This window comes from Poecile atricapillus, chromosome 3 (assembly GCF_030490865.1).
Source record: "Poecile atricapillus isolate bPoeAtr1 chromosome 3, bPoeAtr1.hap1, whole genome shotgun sequence".
In the NCBI taxonomy this organism is placed as follows: Eukaryota; Metazoa; Chordata; class Aves; order Passeriformes; family Paridae; genus Poecile; species Poecile atricapillus.
The window spans coordinates 99,869,639-99,890,311 of record NC_081251.1 but is presented as its reverse complement, the minus strand read 5'-3'; the positions used below and the strand labels follow the sequence as shown (position 1 = coordinate 99,890,311).

Genomic DNA, 20,673 nt, shown 5'->3' with positions numbered 1-20,673 from the left:
AAACGAGAAACTATAACAAAAATAGTTTTCTTGTGACAAACTCCATAAATTAACAGAAAGGAACTTCTGTTTCTCTACAGAAACTGAGGAAAAGACTATGGAAAGAATTAGAACTGTTTAAACCATCAAAATTATACAGTTTTTGTCTCTGTTGTCATGTAAACAAAAAAAATAGTGAGCAGTGAGAAATGAAAAGGTTTTTCTAAAAGTTTATTCTGGTGTTCTTATTCTTGTAGTTTGTCAATAAACTCTTCTTTATTCCTTTTAAGTTTTATGCCTAGTTTGCTCTTATTTTAATCCATATCTCACAGCAAGAAATAAATAATTCCTTTTTTCCCCTTTTTGTTAATTACTATTTTAAACCACGACAGTACTCTAAGATCAAATAAAAGAACCACATCATGAATCCCACCTTGTGGATCGTGACATGAGTAACATTTTGCTCACTCCAACACTCAGTGTTGGAACCGTGGAATGGTTTGGGCTGGAAGAGGCCTTAAAGATCAACCCCTTTGCCAAGGACAGGGACACTTCCCATTACACCAGGGCTGCTCAGCACTCCATCCAACCTGGCCTAATAGCCAGAGATATGTCCTGAACTTGGAAAATATGCAGATCTGTCAGGAGGAAGCCACAGGCACAGTGTTTGCCAGTGCAGTCACATTTTTAGACCTCGTAGCTCACCTGCCTCTGAGCCGTGGGACCCACGAGTGGTGTCACGTGTTGGAGGAAATCCCAAGCAGGGATAAGGCAGTCCCACTCACTCTGGCAGCACGCACAGGCAGCAGCATGTCTGCTGAAGTCATACTCAAGCAGTATTTTTAACGTGGCTTGAAAGAACTGCCAGCTCCTCTGCTGCTGAAAATGGGGCTATTTTTAGTAATTAGCTGTATTCAAATGTTCCTTCCACAATCTGCACAGGCAGTAAATGGTTTAGTATATTACCAGAAAAGATCAGATATTCCTCTAGATAAAAGCAGTGCTTGCTTTAAAAAATGTTAACTCAGATGGAAGTCTTCACACTTCACATTACCAATTCACACTGAGGCAGGATTGGGAAAGGGATATCACTTGAGGCTTCCTGTTAACATTTGTGTGCCCCCATTCTGAGAAAAACTTGACTATTCAGCTGTGTTGCCTGGTTCCTGATAGTGCTTTGCATTACTATAGCTTCTTTCAGCTCACAATCTCAGACCTTTCCCTCAATAACATGGAGGTGGACAAGATAATCGGTAGGTGAGTGGGATCTATTCCCATCTGGCAAAGTCTTGCTGCTGAATGTAGTACTCGATAAAATCCATTTGAGTTTCCTGGCATGTGGCAGTCTGTGCCTTCCTACAAACTATATTGTGATAATCATAATAGCCCTAATAATGGTTAAGAATAATATTTCTCATACAGGTCTTTCATCAGCCATCAGGCTGCCATGGGGTGGCAGGAGATGGCTGTGATCTGGAGATTATGTGGCCTGTTATGGAGCAGGAACAGTGCCTCTATGGCCCTGATTCTACAAATACTGGAATTGCTTTTTCTCAAAGCATATGCTTACACTTGAAGCCTGCAGTACAGGAGTTTAAGCAGAGACACAAATTTAAACAAGTGTTCAACAGATTTGTTATCATTTTAAGTCCTCTGTTTCAGAGGGCCTGGCATTCAGTATTGCAAGGCAATTTTAATGACTCTTGCTTGATATGTAAAAATGGAGAATTATTTAGCTAGGGAAAAATGAAAAACATTGATTGCATGTGATTGGCAGCTTTCCCTGACCTCTGGACAGGGGAGAACCACAGGCCTGCCAGATTCAGCTTTTTTTTGAGTGGAGCATGAGAATGCTGGAGGTAGTGGGTGCTGGAGGCAGATCTCCCATCCCTCAGAGCCTTTCAAGAAGGACTGGATGGTAAAAGCTCCTTTCAGGTATAAAATCATCTGTGCAATGGGTTACCAGAGCTACACCAAGACAAATCCTTTCTCCTGCATGGCAGGGAAGGGAGGAATAGTCTGCCTTTTATTTCTCTTGATGAGAATATCTGTGAGTCAAGATTTCCTTTGCAAGCCAATATGGAAACTTTAATGCCTGACATTAAATATTCTTTTTTAAGCTGTGCTGAACTGAAAAAAAAAAAAAAGTTAATTAGAGCTTCTTGCAAAGGAAATAAAAAAGTATATTAGTTAAAGTAGTGACATTTCCTTTTGATAGAAAGCTGGTGTTTCCAAGAGTCTGAGATAAAGGCTAATAGGCAGGCTAATCAAAGAACACAGGAACAAGTCCTTATGCAATACCTCTCCCGTCTGTTCAGTACAAATCCATTTGATCTTTACCATTAAGCAATAGAATTTAGCTTCATATCACAAAAAAAGAATATCTGAGAGTACAAGAGAAGAATTGTGTCCAGGCCACAAGCTTTCTGTCTGGGCTCACAGGAATATTTCTCCACAGTGGAGTTGCAGTGAGATGTGAAGTTTGTCTTGACCTGCTGTAAAACCAGTCACCAGCCCTAAATGTAGGTCTCAGATCTTGAGGATCTCTCAGAACTCAAGAGGGTATGAGAGCCTGAGCCCCAGACTCAGATTTATTTCTAAGATGTGGGGAAGTGCTAGTCTGCAGCTCAGCTCCATTGTCCTTCACAGTTCTCTTTTTTCTGTGTTTCTCTTCTGTTCTTTTTCACACTCCTCCTATTTATCCTCTTCCTTATCTGCTGATATGTTTCTCTGTAGCATCTTCCTCTTTCACTACTTCCTGTTGCCAACACCAAAAACCCTGCTTCTGAAAGTCAGAGGTGACCATTTCTTACTCCCAAAAGCATTGCATCAAACATAGGAGGAATGCTGTATTAGATCTCAGTTTTGTGGACAAGATTCGCCAGACGGAGAAGTAGGAGCTCTTGTTTTGATGCATCCAGTTTTGATTACACACAGAGCACAGCATCCATAGGTAGAGCATCAGGGTAGGGGTCAGGCTCAGAAGGGTAGAAACACGCTTTCTGAAATTGTGGGGATTTTTTTCTAAGTTCTTAGAAGATTAGAGCTCTGCTGCTTGTAAAGCAAGCTGAAGAAGCTGCTTTCAATGGGCTTTCCTCCTCACCCAAGAATGAGATGTCCAAAGAAGCATTTGGAAACCTCTGGAGTTGTATCGGGCAGGCCAGTTCCTTCACACAACGCTGCTCTGATTCTGAGTTCAGGCAATTTCTGTTTCAAAAACCTGGTGAATTTTCTCTTCTAATTACACTAATTAGCATCAATCGAGAATAAAGAATCTGATGCTTCATACTCTGACACTGCATGTTCCTTGACAGAAAAGAGACAAGCTGGTGTTTGTGTCTTTCCCCATGAAGAAGAAAAGTTTGAGCGGGTTTTGAAACCCGGTGTGAAAATAGGTTTTGCTGTAAAAGTCACTGGAAATCAGAAAGCCATCCAGAACTGCTGAGGCCACCAGGGAGGGATGCAAAGGGAAATGGTTGCAATTTCAGCTTCCCTTCAGAAAGCCATGATATCACCTTTCTGTGAGGGCATTCTGGTTTTAGTGATAAAACAGGATGGGGTGAAGCATTTTGCACACATCTTTGTCAGATTCCACCACAATGCGTATGCTGAGCTTGAAAATTGAGGCATCCACCCCTGCTTGCATTCACTGAACCTGCTGGACATTTTGCCATGCACATTAGTGTGAAGGTCTCATATTGGTTCTCTTTCTTAAAAACTGATATTACAAAATGATGGATAGCCTCAAATTCCATTAAGCTCAATGCATGTGCTTCAGCTACTGATAGGATTTGGTCTCTAGGCTTATATGCAGTTTACATCTCTTTCTCCTTGGTGGCATATCAAATGCCATATTACCCCCTCAGTTCTTCACCAGGAACACAAGAATTGCTGCTCCACTTAAAACAAAAAAAAAAAAAAAAGGTGGAAATTATTACTTATTTTTCCATGTGCTGCTAACAGGCTTCATAAGAGAGTCACAGGCTGGGGTGAATGGAAAGGGACCACCGTTGGCCTCTGCTCAAATCTAGTCCAGCAACAGCAGGATGCTCAGGGCCTCATTCAGCTGAATTTTGAATTTTCTCCAAAGATGGAGATCCCACAGCCTCTCTGTTCAATTGCTTCATCACACTCATGATAATCCTTTTTTCTTCCTGTCAAAACTACAACCTCTTTTTTGTTTCAAATCTATCACCTTTCATCCTTCTGCTGTACACCTCTACAAAGGGTCTGGCTCCATCTTCTTTAAACACTCCCAATTAAAAGAGTTTGTGTCACATGAAAAAAAGATGGTCAAAGTTGCAGGATGCCTATCCAGACTGAGACTTCAGATATTACATCTCCAGCTGAGTTAGTCTGATCTACTGGCTCAGATGATTGGTTCACTGAGGATCAAAAATGTACAAAAAACATGTTTGATCTGAGAGTCAAACATAGCTCACAGCTTTGCACGGATCAAGGAATTCAGACCAGATTTGTCACTAGGAGGAGCCAAAGGGAAGCATCTCCAAAGAAGTTTCCAAATCAATTGTCCAAATTTATTTTGAAAAACCCTGTAACTGCCCCAATGCTTTGTGGTGGTCATGTCTGAGATGTCCCTTTGTCCTTCCAGGTGGATTTGATATGTGATGTTAAGTGCTGATCCCCTCAGGAATGCAGATCCCCTTTAGAACCGGCAGGTGTGATAAGTCAAAGCCAAATGCAGAGTAAAAGGCTGCAATTCTGTCACTGTGCTCAGACTTCAAGGGCAGCTCTCAACTTCAAGGCAGCTCTTTGGCTGCCTGCACTGGTCACCTGATGGCAATGGCAGCAACGTGGGGTCATGAGAGTGATGTCTGTGAAACATGAAACCTTAAGGAGCTGTAAGAGGTCTCTTGGGAGCTGTACTCTGTATCTGAAGAACTGTAGTCAGTCTGTTCTCTTGCTGAAGCTCACACTTCTGGGTGCTAGAGCCACCTCCATAAATTGTGTGTAATGCAAAGCTAGGAAGGAAATACGTGCTGGGTGTCAGGTTTAAGGATCCAGCAGACTTGTCAAGTGTATGTTTGACTCTAGACAGGCACAGAATGTTTGACTCTAGACATGCACTTGAGCAAGCTCAGAAACATTGCTGCATGAGGACTAGGGTGGGCCTGTTTCAGCAGCAGGGCCAGGAATTTCTGAGGTGTCAAGAGGCCAAAAATTGAGACACAGTATGAAAGCTATGCCATCTGAAAGCTGGTAGAAACCAAAGTACTACTATACATTTATTTTCCTTTTCTGTTTTTCTATTTTGTCCTGAGAAGTATACTCTGTGTCATACTCTGGCCTATTTTAATTCCTATGGATGTGAATAGAAACACAACTCATGACAATTCATTAACACTAGTTGCAGAACGATAAAGCTAAATAGTATTTTCCTTTGGGAGAACCATAACAATTTTGTGCCCTAGATAATTGATTTTGATATGCTTTCCCTTGCCTAGGAAATGCAAGTTCCTTGCTACACATCCCCTGCTGGTTTTGGTCACTGAATTCTTCATGTTTGAAAAGGAGATAATGGAAGTGATCCTATCCCATTTATTCCTAGAGACTCTCAGTTCAGTGGGGGGGTCTGAGCATTTCTTGCCATCAGCAGAAACAATAATGGGTCTCACTTAATGAGCAGCCGCTGAGCTAGGTGTGCACAGGGCAACAAATTAGCAGCTATACTTGCAGCCTTGATAGGAGGAAGACCACAAGACTCCAGGATTTCTCCCAAAGGTCATTGATTTGGCAATTCTTTGGCGAAATTGGTGATTACTGGTCCCTGCAGTTAGCTGACACTGTAAAGGAGGACAGCTCTTTCCAAAAGCAGTTTGTGAAATGTAATTGTAGACCGTGGGATCAGCAGAGGAGATGTGACCAGAGGAGGCTGAGAATAGCAATGAGGCCTCTGCCAAAGCAGAGTGAGAACAACTCCCTTATTCAGACAGAGTAAAGCAGGGATGAGGCAGTACCTGTAGACAAGACCTGGTGAGCAAACTTGGAGCCTTCTGTTTTGGGAAGTGCCAAAGGCAGCTGCTGTGCAGCAGCAGCCAGCACGTCAAGGAGGGCAAGAGCTGCCCTCCACAGCACTGGATCATTGCCAGCAGTGCTGGGGGAAGTCAGGGGCATCTAAGCTCCCTGTAATTGAAAGTTGATTGTGTCTAAAATTAGCTGCCAGCAGCTGAACGTGTGCTAAACCCTCCCCAGGCGGGTACCCGGTCTCAGCTCTCTCACAGGAGGGGATGTTCCACCTTTCAGCACCCCCAGCACAGCAGCTCTGGCTTCCTGCAACCTCACCCAAGAGGTGCATCCCCTCCTACCTCCACCAACAGGTCACTGTGCCCAGATATAGGATATACTAGTGGCAATGCTGGCCTTTTACTGCCCTTATGCAGTTTTTCTCTGGGTGAAAAGAGGACTCCAGCTTCCAGCACTGCTAATCCTCTGTAAAGTTCACTTGGTAGTTGGAGAGACTGCTGCAGCTTTACTAAAAACAAACATTTTTCCCCTGAAATGTGTTGCCTTTGGCCAGGCTGATGTGTTTATCAAGCAGTCACTTTCATCATTGCTTGCTTTATTTTATGCCATCTATTACCAGTGCTCTGTGTGCTTTTTCTCTGTGGTGTGTTTTATGCATAGTTTGTCTACAAACCGTGCAAATAAAGTTAATCTGATTGTAGCTGGTTTGCTTTAATTAGAGCAACACTGGAGTGTGGATCCTCAGTGTTGACATTGCTCTCCAGGATGAGGAGAGCAGACCCAGGGCTCCTGGGTTCTGCTGCCAGCCTTCCCTCCCTGTGCCATCCATTGTGTAAATGGGGTCTTTAGAATTAGATCCCTGAATAAATGAGAGCTACCTGGATTAGGGACTGAATATTTTGCATATTTATGAATGTATCAGATGCCCCTAAAAAGTGTATTTTTATTAGGAGAAAGAAACCAATTCTCCTTTAATCAGAATATCTCCTAACAGTAATTAGTCACAAAGGAAAACTAAGATTCCCCATCATGAATATACAATTCAAAAGAAGACTGCCAATATCAAATCCACACAGAGAGATACTTATTGTCATGAAGTTGTGTGATTTTAATAGAGCTGAGAAATACTTCAGAAGGCAAATTTTATTAGATAAGTAGTCAGTGCTCCTCGTTCTGTCATTTACAAGCAGTTCAAAATTTTCTGAAAGCAATGGGTTACAGAGGAGTTAGATTGACTTTTTCAAAAGTTAAAGAAATATTTAGCACTTCCAAATAGTGTAACCACTGCTGAGCTCTTAGCTAAACCCAGGGGTCTATAGGCAAGAAGTACCTGGCAGATTTTTGGCAATTGAGGAAAGAGAACATTCACAGCTTCTGGGACTGGACACATTTCTGTATGAAAGTAACACAGAATGAGAGACAGCCTTTAAAGGAGAGTGATGAGGACAGGTCTGCCTAGTGTAACAGGAAACTTTCTCATCAAGAGGCAAGGGAGATGAATTATGGGGTAGTGTAGCCTCCACTGTCACCACTAATTTGTTGCACTTAATGAATTACTGGAATCAGTCACATAATGGATGCTCAAAGACCAGAAAAAACATCCTGCTGCTCACCTGGGCAGACCTGCAGAGCACCCAAACAAATGCCTCAGACCCTTGCCTGACAAAAGGAGCCAACGTGGGTACAAGCAAAGTAAAGTTTGTTTTCAGCTGTGCCAGGAAAGCAAGGTCTCAGCTGTCTGTGTCCATCAAAATCTGATGGAATTTAGATTTTGGATAAATTATGGGGACTAGCTGGGTCACCAACTGGACATGTTTCACTGCTCTTTAACAGAATGCGGTAAGAAAACCCCATTTCAAAGGTGGATTTGTTTCAGAAGCTGTGGTATCTCTGCAAAGGGCCTGTGCAGCCGCAATCTACCACAGAGCACCCATGGGACTTCAGAAATGTCATTTTCTTTTTAGCCCAATAGCATAATGCTATTGAGAGTTTCATTGGCTACTCTGTCCCTCTTAGCCCTCTGGCTCTTCTGTTTTTCTTTTCTTTATTCATTTTCAAGGACCCAAAATGGGAACCATATGCAGACTCTCCAGCTGGTATCTTGTGCTGCCCAATATGTGTTTTGGCAGCTGTTCTGGGCCAGAGGATACCCAGACTGCTGGCACAGGTAGGGCAGGTATCTGCCACCCCAGGGACGTGGCCATCTACCCTGGGCTGCTCTAGTCAGGAGTCACAGCTTGGCTTCAAGTGGAGACAACATGTATTTGGGATTATAACTTCAGATGGGGAAGCTTCCATCCTTAATTAAAATCCTCCATAAGGCTGTACCTTGGGATTGGCACACACAGATCTCTGAGCATGAACTTTCCAAATCTCTCTCCTTGTTTCTGCTCTTGAACATTTTCAGTGCTGCAGCTGGTGCCTCCTTCCTTTGGCAGCAGAGCCTTTTACAAGTGGCATCCACACAGGCAGGAAGATTAACAGCCCCACTGCACTACAAAGGGGAAAGATGGAGCTTGGGAACACAGGTGGGAGAACAAACTAATGGGCGGCATCCACACAAAAAAGGTAGCCAGGTAGCCCATGGGGAGTTTGTCATCATTTCTCACAAGCTCTGCCAAAGGCTGACTGAATGGCTGTGGAATTAGCTCAGCATTTTGAAGACTTCGCTTTTTGCTTGAGTGTGATTTCTTATTCTTGTTGGCAGGTAGCAGAAATCAAGAATGGGACCATAGCTGCCCATTCAGCAAATGCTCCTCTGTCTCCAGCTCACTGGGCTAAGCATTTTAAATGAAGAACCCCTGGTGAGACTGAAGATCATCTCATCCCCATGTTACATCTCCTCACTGTCATCATAAATTAGGTATGGACTTTATCTCCAAAGCTCACTGTTTTATGTCCCTTTTAACATTTGAAGTTAGGAGAACTCTAAATAATTCCTTTCAGCAGTACTTTGCCACAACATCTGCCTTTGGCTGTAGGCTCTAGTTTAATTAACCTGCCATGAGAACAAATTTCCTTTTACCCTTCTTTAATTTCCCACTCTCTAATTTCATTGCATAGTGATTTGTGTCTCAGTTGCCACATGGGGACAGTAAAACAGGGATAATGGCATGGTTCTTCCTGTATGGGGATAATGTCAGGGTGAATAACCTCAAAGCCTGGCAAGCACCCAGGTACTAACTATGGCAAGTACTGTGGCTGCACTTGGCTCTGCCACTGGCTTTGGAATATTATCTTCCCCAGACTCAGGATATGTAGTCACACCACTGAATTTACTGAGAGAAAGCTACTCAGTCATGTTTCCAGGCAGTCTGAAATGCTGTTTCTCCTCTATCAACCCCTCCTCCCTCGCCTCTTCCTACATCTACTTTCCTGGGCATCTGGAAAGCCAAATAAGCATGTTTATTTAAGGGACCTTTCTAAAGAACAGAGGAACCATCAGAGCTGCTTCACACAGAGCTCTGTGCTGGTCTGTAATGCAAAATTATTTAGGGGGACTAAGGAGGAGGCCAGCTCTGGGCACCAAAACGTCACCTCTGCCCTGCAGGAACACTCTATATTCAGCCAAAGAGATTGTATCATCCAGGAGAGAGGAGCCATGGGAAGTTATTAAGCTATTCAATACATATTTTAGAACCCTTAGACAGGATGATGAGCCCTCTGATTTATTCCATGGAAAGAAAAGACAGTAAGATGCTCAGTTAGATGGGGAGTGCACAATCTCACATCCCTTTCAGGGATGTTAATGGGATGATCACTTGCTTAAGCAAGAAGGCACAGCTGAGCCACAGCAGTGGTTGCCTGTAGCCTCTTTCCTGCATGCAAACAGGGTCATCCCAGCCACGCTGATTATGTGCAGTGGCATGAAGAAAGTGGGTCATCATATAAACAGGATAACCTAGCACAGTTTTTGTTACAAAACTCTCCAGCTATCTGATAACAAAGACCAGATAATATAAAGTCTCCTGCAGCAACAAATCCAGGCTTGAGCAAGAACAGTTCTGACTGCCCCACTGGTGGTAAGTGATCATGTTCCCTATATATGCCCAACATTTTCTCACCCTTTGTGAGATGCTTGGCAGGGTAGAAATCTTGCAGAGAGACATCTCAGGCATGTGTCAGAAACGGAGCCCAAAGCAAGACAGTCTGGAAGATTCAGTGCTTAGGGTTCTGTCAGCACAATCTGAGGGGAAGCATTTGGTCCTGTGACACTGAAGAGATAACTTATGTCTTCCTTGTCCCAGGAGTTTGACCTACTTTCCTCTGCCTTTCAGAGGAATCTAATGCAAAATGGCCCAGAAAAGAAAGTATAATTCTTTGTGGTGCCCTGAAGTCACAAGCCTGAATGCTTGACACTGAATTTCAGAGTCTGAGACACTAAAAACTGACAGAGATGGGGTTTCTTGGGCCACTCTTTTCTTCTTTACTGTTTCTGTGCAGTTTGCCTCTGGAGAGCCAGAAATTGCTGGGGGCATCCTAGAGGTGAGATTGCAGAAACAGAGGCTTTAAGAAAATTCCAAATATCCTGACATTTGTGATGAAGCCTGCAAATCAGACCTTTTGATTACAACCCCTGCCTCACTACACTCCTGTCCACAGCACGGTGAGCTATGAGAGCTCATGGGTGTGTGTGTGATTGGAGTTGGTTTTCCTGGGAAGTGCTGCTCTGTGAACACCAGCAGCCAGTTTGGCATCTCAGTGTAAGTATATGGAGATAATCATAATCAAAACACCTCTGGGGATAACCATGAGTTCTACCCTGGTAACAGAGAGGGAAAATAAACCCTCAAATGTTGGTGCAGCACTTGTCATCCAACAGGATCCCAGAAGTCATCAGTCCACTGAGATGGGAATATTGTTAGAAAGGGATGTAGACAGCATGTGAGGGATCATAAAAATATTACCCCCTTTAACTGCCCTTGCTCCTGCTGCATGCAGGTTCCTGTAAAACCCAGCAGCCAAAGATGAGGGCTCTTGAAATACTGTAATTACTTAAAGGGATTGTTACCCAGAAGAGTGGCCTTGCAGATGCCACTTCTCTCAGCTGCTGCCAAAGCAGCTGTTTTGTAACAAAACTTGGTATCCTTGGTGCTGTTTGTGTTAGCACTGACTGGTCCCCCACAGCCCCGGGAGAGAGGAAGGGATGTGCTGTGATCCACATGTCACACTTGGGAAGACAGAGAGCAAGGCAGCTCTGTTGTGATCAATAGATTTATGGAAGGGACTAACATGATTTGGCAACTCTTGACACCACAAATCAGGATGACATTTTGCCTACAGAGGAAATTACACTGCAATAAGAACTATAACAATGTAATTCCTTCTACATAGACGTTCCTGATTCAAAGCAGCACACAGGTTGTAGCCAAGAAAAACTCCTGTGGAATTCTCGAGGGCTGAAAAAGTAAAGTGCCCAGAGCTTTGAGGCTGATCCTTTCAAGCAGAACCACCTACCCCTTTCAAAAAAGAAATTCCACTAAACCCCATTTGGACTCGTATTAATGTAGTATGTCATCATAACTGAAAATAAAAGGTTAAGCTCAGAAGAGCCATTTGTTTCAGTCACTTTCTTTGCTTGTTTTCATGCTTGCAAGTCTGTGAATGTTGTGTATGGCTCTTCATGACATCTTACAGATCCTCTGCAAGTTCCTAGGCTGCAAGCTGCAGAGCAGCATTTCAGTGTTTGGGCAGGGCTGCCTTTCTTAGGAGTGAAAGTGGCCCCAGCCAGAGGAAACACCAACGAGCAGTCATTTCTCTTTTGCTCAAACACTATAAATAAATAACATATAAACAAGAGTTTTTTCAAAGAAGCTGGACAAATCCTTGGAAGAAAAATTCCCATCAGGATGATGGCATGCAGGAAATCTCTAAGCCACCAATCTCATGAGGCTGGGAAATATTTGGGAGATCAAGTAGTGCTTGTTTGGCTTTTCTTATGTCAGCCTCTGGCAGAGGCAGGATCAGGGTTAAACAGGCCATTGACTTCATTTAGGACAACTCTTCCAAGTCAGCCCTTAACTGTTTGCTATTTGGATGCCCTTGGATGGAGCAGGGTGGCAGCAGTTCTGTTGAACCGGGTGAATGCCACTCCACGCCTCTCTGCTGGTCCCCTTCAAACAGGGCAAACCCCTTGACAAACGTGCCAGGCAGTGGGAGGGGGTCCAGGTCATTCAGATGAACTCTCCTGGGTTTTCTCCCCATTTTTCCCCAGGGTGAGACCAAATGCACTGATCTGCCTCTGAACCACTGGTGTCTGGGCCAGGAACTCCTGGAAGGAGTAATCAGCAAGATTCCTCTGTATGGAGCACCTGGGTGTCTGTGTGTTCGCAGCACCATCTAGCGCTTCGCAGAGATTTCTTTTGCTCCTTCCCCCAATCCGCAGTGATGTACCCAGGAGCCATCCTTTCCTCCCGGGCACGCCGCTCACCCCCAGGCTGTTGGGGGGCTCCCTGTGAAGGCAAACCCTGCGTTCGTGCACAGCACCCGTGTGACAGCCTGGAGAAGGGCGGCACAGGATGAAAGGCGTGTCAACATCTCAGATTTCCTGAGATGCTGCTGTGCGCCTCTCAGTGACATCTGCGAGCTGCCTGAAGCCCACCCGGGGCTGCACATCCTGCCTTAGTTGAATCCTAATGTCAGAATCTCTATAAAATTAATGACAAATACTTGGCAATGGTTTGGAGTAACTTCAGTGCTCTCCTCGTCTTTCCTCCAGAGAAGCTGCAGAGCCAATGCCCTCTGCTGATAGTAGAGGATAATTATCTTCTGTGAGTGAGGAAAAATCCTGCAGATTTTTTATTGAAGGGCTCCTTCTCTGTTTTTGTCAGCAGCCACACTGTTATTCCCAGGGACTGGAGGAAACAGAATCACAGAACTATCAGGGTTGGAAGGGTCCCCTGGAGATCACCAGTCCAGCCCCCTGCCAAGGCAAGGTCACCTGGAGCAGGTGACACAGGAACGTGTCCAGGTGGGGTTTGACTGTCTCCAGAGAGGGACCCAACGACCTCCCTGAGCAGCTGTTCCAGTGCTCCGCCACCCTCATATAAGGAAGTTCGTCCTCATATCAGGGTGGAACTTCCTGTGTTTTAGTTTAGGACCATCGCTCCTGATCCTATTGCTGGGCACCACCGGACCGCCCGCCTGGAAGCGGCATCACGCTGCCAGTATATGTCTGCGGGAGAGCTGCTGGGCTCAGGTTCTCCCAAGACGCGGGAGCCCGCTCTGTGCGGGTACGGGACAGGGATGCGGGGGGCTGCGGGGGTGGCGGTGGGACCCGAACCCGGGTCCCTCACGGCGCAGCGCGGCCCCGCAGCACGAGACGCGCCGCCGCGCCCGCCTCCCATTGATACACACTGGGAACCTCCAGGCACGCCCAATCGATGCCCGAGCGGCAGATCCGCCCGGCCGGCGAGGCGGGGGAGCGCGCTCGGCGCTCGGCTGGCGCTGCCGCGGGCGGGGTCGCGGCGGGCGCGCGGCGCGGGCGCGGCGGCGGGAGCGGCGGCGATGGCGGAGCCGGCGGAGAAGCTGTACCGGGCCGAGTATGCCAAGAGCGGCCGCGCCTCCTGCAAGAAGTGCGGCGAGAGCATCGCCAAGGACTCGCTGCGCCTGGCGCTCATGGTGCAGGTACCGCGTGGCGGGGCCGCCGCGGGCGGCGGGCGGGCTGAACTGGCCGCACCGTTTGGTACCGCCGGCGGCGGGGCCAGCCCGGGGCTCCGCTCCCTCGGCCCGCCGCGGTGCTCCGGAGCCGCTCGGCCGCGCCTTTCGCTGCTGCGGGGGCGAGAGCAGCCTATTCTTAGCAGAGATGTCTTCGCTCGCTGCCGTGTCCGCAGCGCTCCCCGGGCGGGGGGAGCCGCTTCCCCCGGGCTGCAGGGGCGGCTGGAGCCGGAGCCGTGCGAAGTTCACCGTCCGGGGCCGTGGCGCTTTGTTGCCGTCCGGGGGCCGATGCGAGCTCCGCGGCTCGGCTTTTCCCTGCCCTGGGAAGCGTCTGGCGCTCGCAGCGCTCGGTGTCGGGCCCGGGGAATCCCCGCTCGGTGCGCGCTTGGCGTGCGGGACGGAGGAACTGGAAGCTGTGAGAGGTCTGGGGCAGCCGCGGGGCCGCAAGGTGAGCGGCCGGGCCCCAGTGGTCTCGCAGAGCGGCTGGCATATGGCAGGCGTGAAACAGCTGAACCGCAATTGGCGAACGCACTGTTTGCTCTCCGCCGCCTTCATGCTATTATTTGCCTTTTGGGAAAATAATATTTGGCTTCCTTTTGAAAGGAAGGGAAGAGCCCCGTCCTGCGCTGGGGGGCTGGGAGCTGTGCACGGACCCAGCATCCCTCCGTGCTGCGGGAGGATGCGGAGGGAATCGCCGCTCCGCAGGGGAGGCACACGGCGCTGTCCTGGGAGGGGGTGCTCCATCTCCGCTGGCTGCATCAGGGCAGAGGGGAGGGGGCACCTGCAGCGAGCTGGGGGCGGGCTGAGTTTGGGGGTGTTGCTGTGAAAGGTAAGCAAAGGCATACGCGTGTGTCTACGGAAGGCGAGCAAGGACGTGGCAGCGCAAAGCGCTGCGGATGGATGGATGGATGCATGCATGCATGCATGCGTGCATGCTGTGGAGGAGCCGGGTCTGGAGGACGTAGCTCGCTTGTGCCCCTGGGAAAGGCACCGCTTGTACGGGGCGGGGAGGAAGGGCCCGGTCCCCCTCGCCCGTGCTGCGGGGGCTGCTGGCTGCCGGGCGGGGCTGGCAGGTCTGCCGGGGTTGGAGGCCAAGCTGCTGCCCCGGAGGGGAAATACCTGCCTTTGTTCCCCAGAGCCTCCTTCGCCTGGGAAATATGTGGGACCGTGCGGTGCCAAGCTGCAGTGTTTGCTCGCACGTGTTCCTGCTGCCTCTCCTTTTGTCTCCCCGGCTGCCTTCAGCCGCTCGCTGGAGCTGCTCCTTCTCCCCTGCTCTGGCTGCTGCTCCTCGGCTTCTTTACGTTTGTTACCCCTTCCTGTCTTGCCCCGCAGTCGAGGCTGATGTGAGGTGGGTTGCCCTTCTTCAGCGCGGGGGCCAGGGGTATTCTGGTTCTCTAGAGTTTGGTTTATGGAGCGAGTTCCTGGGGATCATGACATTCCTCACAGAGCCACTGCCAGATGTCTCCCCAAAACGGCTGGTCTTACACCAAACACTTGTATTTTTGTTTACCCCACAACCTCTTGAATTTGCTTGCTCTTTCCTCTGCCCTCTGCTAGTTTTTGTACCAGCAGAGCACACCCTGTAATTGCCTGAATTTCACCGGAGCACGCGGGTCCCTTGTTTTTTCCCAGGGAAATCCCCTGCACCGCAGCCTCTGTGCCAGCGTCAGTGCATTGAGCTCTTCTGCAAATTGTGCTGAAGAAATTAAAGGCAGATACAGACCAAGGCCTTGGCTGTGTCTGCTGTAACCTCCCTTTTGTTTTGGTTCCTCGAGTGAAGAGCTCTCAATGACAGTGGGATTCTGGGTGCTTGGCACAGGGCAGGCGCTCGGGCCCTGCAGGACCAGCACAGCTTTGCCTTTTGCTTCCAGCTGGAACCGAGTGGTTTCTGTTATCTGAACATGCACTGTGAAAGCAAATTAGTCTCTTTTTTCCTTAGTTTGTTTAGGAAACTATGGTCTAGAGATAGGTGAGCTGAGAGTAGTTGTGTAAACAAGGCCCAGCTTGCCTAGAGGTCCACACAGAGAAAAGTGTCTGAAACTGAAACTCTATGTTGAGGAGATTACTCACTGCTTGTATGGTTGTCTTAAAGATAGAGCCAGCTCTGCTCTCTTCTGTACACCCCAGTGCCTTGTCCCCTCAAAGCCTTTGTGCTGGGAACAGCCCTGGATCCTCCTGCAAAGCTCTAGACATGAGTCCAGAGGTGTCCAAGTTGCCAAAATTTCATGTGACTTAGAGACACACTGAGAGCAACCGCAGGGTGGCTGCTGTGGTGCTGTGAGAGTAACTGGGTATCCAATCCTGGCTTGTGGGAAGACTCCAACTGGAATTTGGGTTCTCAGCACTCCTGGTTCCATGCTATGGTCTTTGAAGCCCTTTCCTATTTCTTCCTACTCGTACACGAAGCTCTGCTATTGTTTTTGGCTTGGAGATCTCCCTCCTGTTAGTGAGTGACACATGGAAGGGTTTCCTAGGTCGTTAGTTCTGTATCATCAGTAATAATAATTGTACAGCACTGAGTATTATTAGTACAGCAGTTGTTTGTGTGCATTCTTTGGAGCCAAGCCACTGTAAGGTTATTTTGCCTGGTGGGTAACTGAAGCGATGCCAGGATGATACCAACTGTGTCTGAGTTTTAAACAAGTGGAGCACTTGTAAAACAAACGCTTGGTATGGGGCAGGGCACTCTGGAGCTGCACTTCAAGGAGGACTTGGGCAATGTTTCTGTCCTGATCATGAATCATGGAATAGTTTGGTGTGAAAGGGTTCCTGAAGATCATCCAGTCCCCAGCCCCTGCCATGGGCAGGGATGCCCCCCACTAGACCAGGCTGTTTAAAGAGCTTTGAACACTTCCAGGTATAGGGTATCTGCAGCTTCTCTGGAAAACCTTTCCCAGTCCCTCACTACCCTATCACTACAAGTCCTTGTGAAAAGTCCCTCTGCAGCTTTCTTGTAGGCCAGCTTCAGGTATTGGAGAGTGCTATAAGATATCCCTGGAGCCTTGTCCAGGCTGAACATCCCAAACTCTCTCAGGCTGTCTTCACAGGAGAGGTTCTTCAACCCTCTGATCATCTTTGTGGCCTGCTGTCAACCTCTGATGCAGAACTTTAATTTGGCTCTGGTGTTTCCCTTGAATTTTGTCTGTACCTCCTGCAGGCCACTCAGGTGTTTCCTCAGGCCACAATCCTTGGAGCTGCCCTTCTTATCTTGTGCCTGACATGGGTTCTCCAGGAGAATGGACAGTTTGCTAGAGAAGTATTTCTCAAAGGGATTGTGGAGTGAGGCTAGCAGCCTCTTGTGCTGCACAGTCTCACAGGGGCTGGTGCAGCCATGCTGAGTCTGTGACCTTTTTTTTTTCAGTAAAACAGATGGGCTGGGAAGCAGGGTGATGAACTGGTTAAGCTAGCTAAATGCTCCTTCCATGTCTATCCCCTTTGGGAACATCTTTCCAGCAGCTTGTCTGTCTTATTAGATTTTCTTCTCAGACTTTGTCCTAAATAGTATCCATCTTCTGATTTAAAGAAAAATAAAAGGAAGAAATCACGTGTGTTTATACAGATATTCCTTTTTATCTTTGTTTTGTTTTTCCCCTTGATTCTGCTTGAATTGTTTCATGTTGGTAATGTGCTTTTTTGCTAGTCACCCATGTTTGATGGCAAAGTCCCTCACTGGCACCACTACAGCTGCTTCTGGAAGCGGGCTCGAATTGTGTCCCACACAGACATTGATGGCTTCCCTGAGCTTCGGTGGGAAGATCAGGAGAAAATCAAGAAATCCATTGAAACTGGAGGCCCTGGAGGAGGTAGGCAGAAGCATCATGGTGTTTGGAGGTTCATCTGGAACTGTGCTCGCTTTTGTTGTGCTGTTTTTATGGTGATTTGGTGTCCACGTTGCTTCAGCAAGTGATGTCAGAAGAATTGTTGAGGTGTCTCCCCACTCCAGGACTGGAATGCTGACAGTATTGTGCAGCATCTTAAATCAGTGAGGGGAAAAAGCCAAGTCAGTTGGCAGATATATTGACAAAACGTTTCTTGTTATCATGATTAGTTTTCAGTTCTTTAATGCTAACAGATGCTGTTGTACAAAGTTGTTTTAATAGTACCTTCAGTTCAGTGCATGGTTATGGTGGCTCTTTGGTGCTTTGAGCACGGACTGCTTGTCTTGCTCTGTATTCAAATTCTGGATAAATGAGTGGCTGGAACACCAGAGGTTTATTAATGCAGACTGCTATCAATCTGGGACAGAGAATAAGAAAATAAGGGAATGTGTATTAAAGCTGAACTCTCTATTTGCTTTGTTCTCCAGGAAAAGGAGGGGAACAGGAAGGAGGTGGTAAGGCTGAGAAGAGTCTAAATGACTTTGCTGCAGAATATGCCAAGTCTAACAGAAGTACTTGCAAAGGCTGTGAGCAGAAAATAGAAAAGGTAAAAATGTTCTCCATCTCATCTTTTCTCTCACCAGTTTTAATTCAAACAGTGGCTTTTATAATTGCTTCCTGTCTCTCCTGCATATGGAAAGCACTTGCAGAGCTGCATTTCTGTGTCTGAGGAGCAGCTGTGCCCTGGACAGTTGACAGCAAAGGCATCCCTCAGGCATGGTAGCCTGGGCTTCAAGCCTGGTGATCCCTCCTTTCACTTGGGTCTTAGAGCAGGCTGGGAATGCTGCTCACCACCATTTCAGTGGCTAGAGAGCCACCATTAACTGCAGCTTTTCCTGCTTGTTACTGCACTGCAAACCAGCTACTTGTTGGACATCTGAAAAGTAATTTGCAGTAAGACAGGGTAAGTTCATATTAGCACTGGTGTTTGAGTGGTAGGGACATAAAGTTAATTGTCTTTATGAGACTTGTTCATGTGAGATTTACTTGTTAAAGCTTACTGGAAGTTGGAATAAAGACAAAAGGGTTAGCCAGTTTGAGTGGATTTTGAGCAGAAAACTACCCCCTAAAGGTGACTTTTTCAACCTAGCAAGAGTACAGAAGAAAGCAGAGGAGCTGTTGTAAAAGGGTTTGAACAAAAGTTGCAGACTTTGATAGAGGAACTGTTACTGTTTTACAGGTTTTTAGGAAGTACCATGTTGGTAGCTTGTTAACATCCTGCTCCTTCCAGAATGGCCTAACAACTGCCCTTGTGTCACTTTACCTCAGGGCCAGATCCGGATTTCCAAGAAGATGGTGCATCCTGAAAAGCCGCAGCTGGGAATGATAGATAACTGGTACCACCCGGACTGTTTTGTGAGCCGCCGAGCGGAGCTGGGCTTTCTCCCAGCCTACGGGGCCACCCAGCTCCTGGGCTTCAGCATCTTGAAAGCTGAAGATAAAGAAACTCTGAAGAAGCAGCTCCCAGCTACCAAGAGTGAAGGGTAGGTGATTAGTGTAAGAAATTGTGTTGTCTGGAGGAGCCATTGCCTTTAAATGTATCCATGATAAATGGTGTGGGATGTTGTCTCTGTTAAAAGAATATCAGTTGTATGAGGGCTTGGTCGTTCCTGTGACCTCAGGCAGAATGTCAGGCAGACATTCCTTGTCCCTGGGAACATGCAGTCCAGTTGCCCCCTGTGACTGCCTTGAGGAAATGCAGAGACCTGCAGCTGTGACTTGGAGGGCTTTCAACCATAAAATAATGCCTGCATAGTACAAATGGATACTGGGCTCTAGGTCTCCTTGTGTGATACTGTTATCAGTGATGGTTTCTCTGCTCAAACCACTTGTTAGAGAATTGATTTGACATCTTTTATCTATGAGCTGCTGATCTGTGACAGGCACTGAATCTGATAATGGTGTTTATTGGCCATGTAGTGCTTACACTTGGATGCTTTTGTTTGCTGAATCTTTTATAGTGTGTCTGAAATTTCATGGCCTTGCATTGAGATTTTCAGTGGAGGCTTTTGACAGAACTTGTACTGACAGAGAAGTGTTTCCAGGTGACTTGCTAGCTTTGTGAATCTTACTTTGTTAATGAAGGCTTTTGTTACTTGTTCTTGAAATGACTTTGCCTGGAGTCATGCTTCATAACAAAAATCAGTGTTGCATTGTCCCCGTGGAGGAAGGAACATAAGGTATTTCTGGATCCTACAAAAAAAGAAAAGATCTTCTCATTGGAAAACATTGGACTTCTCTGTGTACATTTTAGACTGAATTCAATTTGCTTTTTGCAAAGATTCACCATGAAAGTGTCCAGTGAAGTTGATGTCTGTTCTGAGAAGCTGTGGCCATGTCAGATCTGTGCAGTCTTGGTTTTTCAGGTGTGCAGCTGATGTGTGTGGTGTGCAGTTGCTTGGCAAGCCACTGCTCCAGAAGCATTTGGCAGTAGTGTGGGTGCTGTGGGGAGAGTCCTGCAGCACCCCAGATGGGGGCTTTGGCTAGAGCCCATTCAGGTTCTTTTCTGTTCACATCACTCAGCTGAAGTAGCAGAGACCAAGAGATGTGTGCATCTGTTGGGCAGCCCGCTGTCTTTCCGTGCAGGGATTTTACCTCTCTGTGCATTGCTTGGTGTAAGCAGAAGTGCAGTATTTTAATGCACTTACAGGTTTTCAAGTAGTCCTTTGCTTTTTGTGCTGAGATGTGAGTTCTGCTTTGTCCTAGAACAGTGAGTTTAATAGGGTTATTTGTAGTTTTCTCCCATGTCCTCAGCAAAGCTCTAGAGATTTGACTGTGTAAGTGCTTCTCTTGTCTGCCCTGACTCTGTTTTTCTGGGCCACTTCTGGGATGCTATGCAAAATATGAAGGCTTTGTAAAGAAAGGCCACAAAGTAGTTTGCCAAGTCACTGTGTAAATAAAAGCCTAGAATTGCAGTGGAAAAAAGCTTGCACTGGTGATGTAGGGTAATGTGAACCAGGACCTCACGCCAGAAAAGCAGCAGGATGTCTCATCTTTCCTGCTTTCTAAGCACTGCCTGAACAAGCACCTCAACCATGAAGGTGCTGGCTAGCTCTTATGCTCCACTACCTTCTGCTCTTAGGGCTGTGCTGGAGCCAAGGGTGGTAAGGGTCAATTGGAAAAATCATTGCCTGTCAAACAAACCAATTGGGCTGATGGCGTAAATAAACAGCAT

The 20,673-nt window shown here is 47.0% G+C and overlaps 1 protein-coding gene across 1 annotated transcript in view; it reads left to right on the top strand.

Annotated features, from left to right (window-relative positions):
* Positions 1–13,390: 13,390 nt before the first annotated feature.
* PARP1 (poly(ADP-ribose) polymerase 1) overlaps positions 13,391–20,673 on the top strand; it is a 32,524-nt gene continuing 25,241 nt past the window's right edge. Inside the window, exons 1-4 of the mRNA XM_058835968.1 lie at positions 13,391–13,590; positions 17,261–17,423; positions 17,927–18,045; positions 18,768–18,982. Coding sequence (XP_058691951.1) covers positions 13,471–13,590; positions 17,261–17,423; positions 17,927–18,045; positions 18,768–18,982 — 617 coding nt within the window. The 5' untranslated portion in view covers positions 13,391–13,470. The remainder of the gene's footprint in view (positions 13,591–17,260; positions 17,424–17,926; positions 18,046–18,767; positions 18,983–20,673) is intronic.